General features: G+C 40.0%; 1 protein-coding gene across 4 annotated transcripts in view; it reads right to left on the reverse strand.

The window, feature by feature from the left end:
• LOC112138784 (contactin-associated protein-like 4) overlaps positions 1-2,350 on the reverse strand; it is a 146,155-nt gene that overhangs the window by 10,493 nt on the left and 133,312 nt on the right. For all 4 annotated transcript variants that reach the window (XM_024261420.2, XM_024261422.2, XM_024261419.2 and 1 more), the window contains exon 21: positions 1,241-1,328. In XM_024261420.2, coding sequence (XP_024117188.1) covers positions 1,241-1,328 — 88 coding nt within the window. The remainder of the gene's footprint in view (positions 1-1,240; positions 1,329-2,350) is intronic.

Genomic DNA, 2,350 nt, shown 5'->3' on the forward strand with positions numbered 1-2,350 from the left:
TAATTTTATTTTAATGATCACATTTTTACTATTTATTTTAATGTTTTATGTAAAGCACTTTGAACTGTCTCTGTACATGAAATGTGCTATACAAATAAACTTGCCTTGCCACTGATATTCAACACTTTACAGTATAGAAGTGATACATAAATCAGCTGATTCTGTCTGTAACAGCTCTGGACCGATATGTAAATGTTTACTCCAATGAAAACTGTTATTGGTGCACAGACAATATGAAAAGCTGCAAGTTCAAATACTTGTCCCGCAATGATCAGAAAAAGAAAATAAGAATAAAGTTAGAGGACCTTTAAGGAAACATAATAAAGTTCAGGAAGAAACCGATCAGATTCTCCTCCATGCTGGTTTGTAACTCCACCCACTGATCATGTCATCTGAGTTTGTGATTGGTTGATATGACACGCCAAAGTTCAGATATTTGAACTCACGCGACGTGTCTACATTTTCGCCACACCACATTGTCGTGTCTGAAATGTGCTGTTGCCAGACGCTTAGACCCCTGATTGCATTTGGACATTGACTTGATATTGAAACTGAACACCCCGACACATGAATCATGTTCAGGGTGAATGTGGAGAGAGCAGCCGATCACTGTTATTCTACTTTTTTGTTACTATACTCAAAGGTTTTTTTTTTTGGTTGCTCCATTAAGCTTAACGTCTTCATGCTGGATGTCACTCGTTTGGAATGTACCATTAAATCCAGGACTCCACTCAATTTAACATCACTGTGAACAGGAAAAAAACATTGACAAATATTTGTTAAATAATTGGAAAGTAAGTCAAGGGTGAAGAGGTTAATCCCAGATCAGAAACAAGTCATTCACAGAGATCCAGCATCAAATACTGGACAGGAACACAGAACTGGGGGAAACTCAGCTTCAAGGACAGAAAGGGTTTGGCGACCAAATGGCAGCAAGGCCTTGAAGTGAGAACTGAAACACTGGAAACAGAAGGGATGAGCAATGTTAACAAGCTGGACCAGGTGAGACACATGAATGCGTGGAAAAGCGTGACAATGTCAGAAATTGAAAATAGATGGACACATAGGCAGGTGCTGCGTGAATCTAAAAAAAACATGGAGTCTACAAGGTAATATTCACTGTACTATGCAGTTTTCTCTCTGAAAACATGTTGGGATTCACATGAGGCCAAACATCTCAGAGTTATTCCTCAAAAGAGTCAGGGTGTTCTCAAAACAAACTTTATGGAGCCTCACTTACTGTAGACTCTGCCCAACTCCAGCGACGTGATGCCATCAAAGTCCCCATCAGCTGTCAGGTTGAAGAATTCCCTGACACTCTCGTCAACCTGAAAGAACATATTTTTTAATCGTTAGTTTGTTTACTGTCAGTGATAGAATCTGTGGCCATCTGAGTTTGAAACTACATTTTTTTTTTGCTTCACGGACGTCTCTGGTGTCACCGGATCAGCTCTGCAGGAGAAGAGGAGTCCTGACTCACAGAAAAGAAACGCTCAGGAATGTGATGTGAAATTCTCCACTGGAGATTGACTTAATGAGGGCGGCTCTACAGGAAGAGTCTCAGCGGCGAGCCGGGGGGCTGGTCAGAGCCAAAACAAGTTTCCAACCCAACTTCTACACTGAGACTGCTCCATTAACTCCCTCTTTAATCCATTTCACATTGTAGGCATGTTCATAAATGTAAACATCTGGAGCTGTTTATACATTCTGAATACTTTGACCTAAACTGAGATTTTAAACAAAATTAAACTAAGTTAAAGCTGTAAGCGGCGTTGAATTTCCCTGCGGGGATAAATAAAGTTAATCTTAAATCTTGTATGGCTCGCAGTCACCACCCGCCCTTTCCCTCGCCATCTTCCTTCCTACCCTCACTCTCCCATATTGCCCCGCCACCCTGTTTAGAGTTGCACTTCTCTTTAAAACGGCAGCTTTTCTTTTAGTTTTATCTCCATAGTCACCGTTTTATTTTTGGTTGCCTAGGGCTGACGAACAGGTCTAAGTCCATGTTAAAAGATTCAACAAAAATAAACTTTGATTTCCTTGGAAGGTTTTTTTTTAACCACGCCCACATTCCTTATATCTTCATATTATACGTCTTATTGTTTTGTCAGCTCAAGCCAACCATTCATGAACTGCATCCTTGCAAGATTTTGGTAAAAACTGTGTGAACGCAGAAAGAGCGCCACTTTAGCTAGCTCCCCAAGATAACGCCATTCAAAGTCTAAAACTTCAAAAACAACATTTTTTTACTAAGTAGTTTCCTGATGAAGCTCGAGGAGTTAGTAGGCGATAGATTAAAATTCCTGATATATTTAGAATTTAAATTTGTGGCTGGGACTATAGGGGTTTT

The sequence above is a fragment of the Oryzias melastigma genome, linkage group LG17 (assembly GCF_002922805.2).
Source record: "Oryzias melastigma strain HK-1 linkage group LG17, ASM292280v2, whole genome shotgun sequence".
Taxonomy (NCBI): Eukaryota; Metazoa; Chordata; class Actinopteri; order Beloniformes; family Adrianichthyidae; genus Oryzias; species Oryzias melastigma.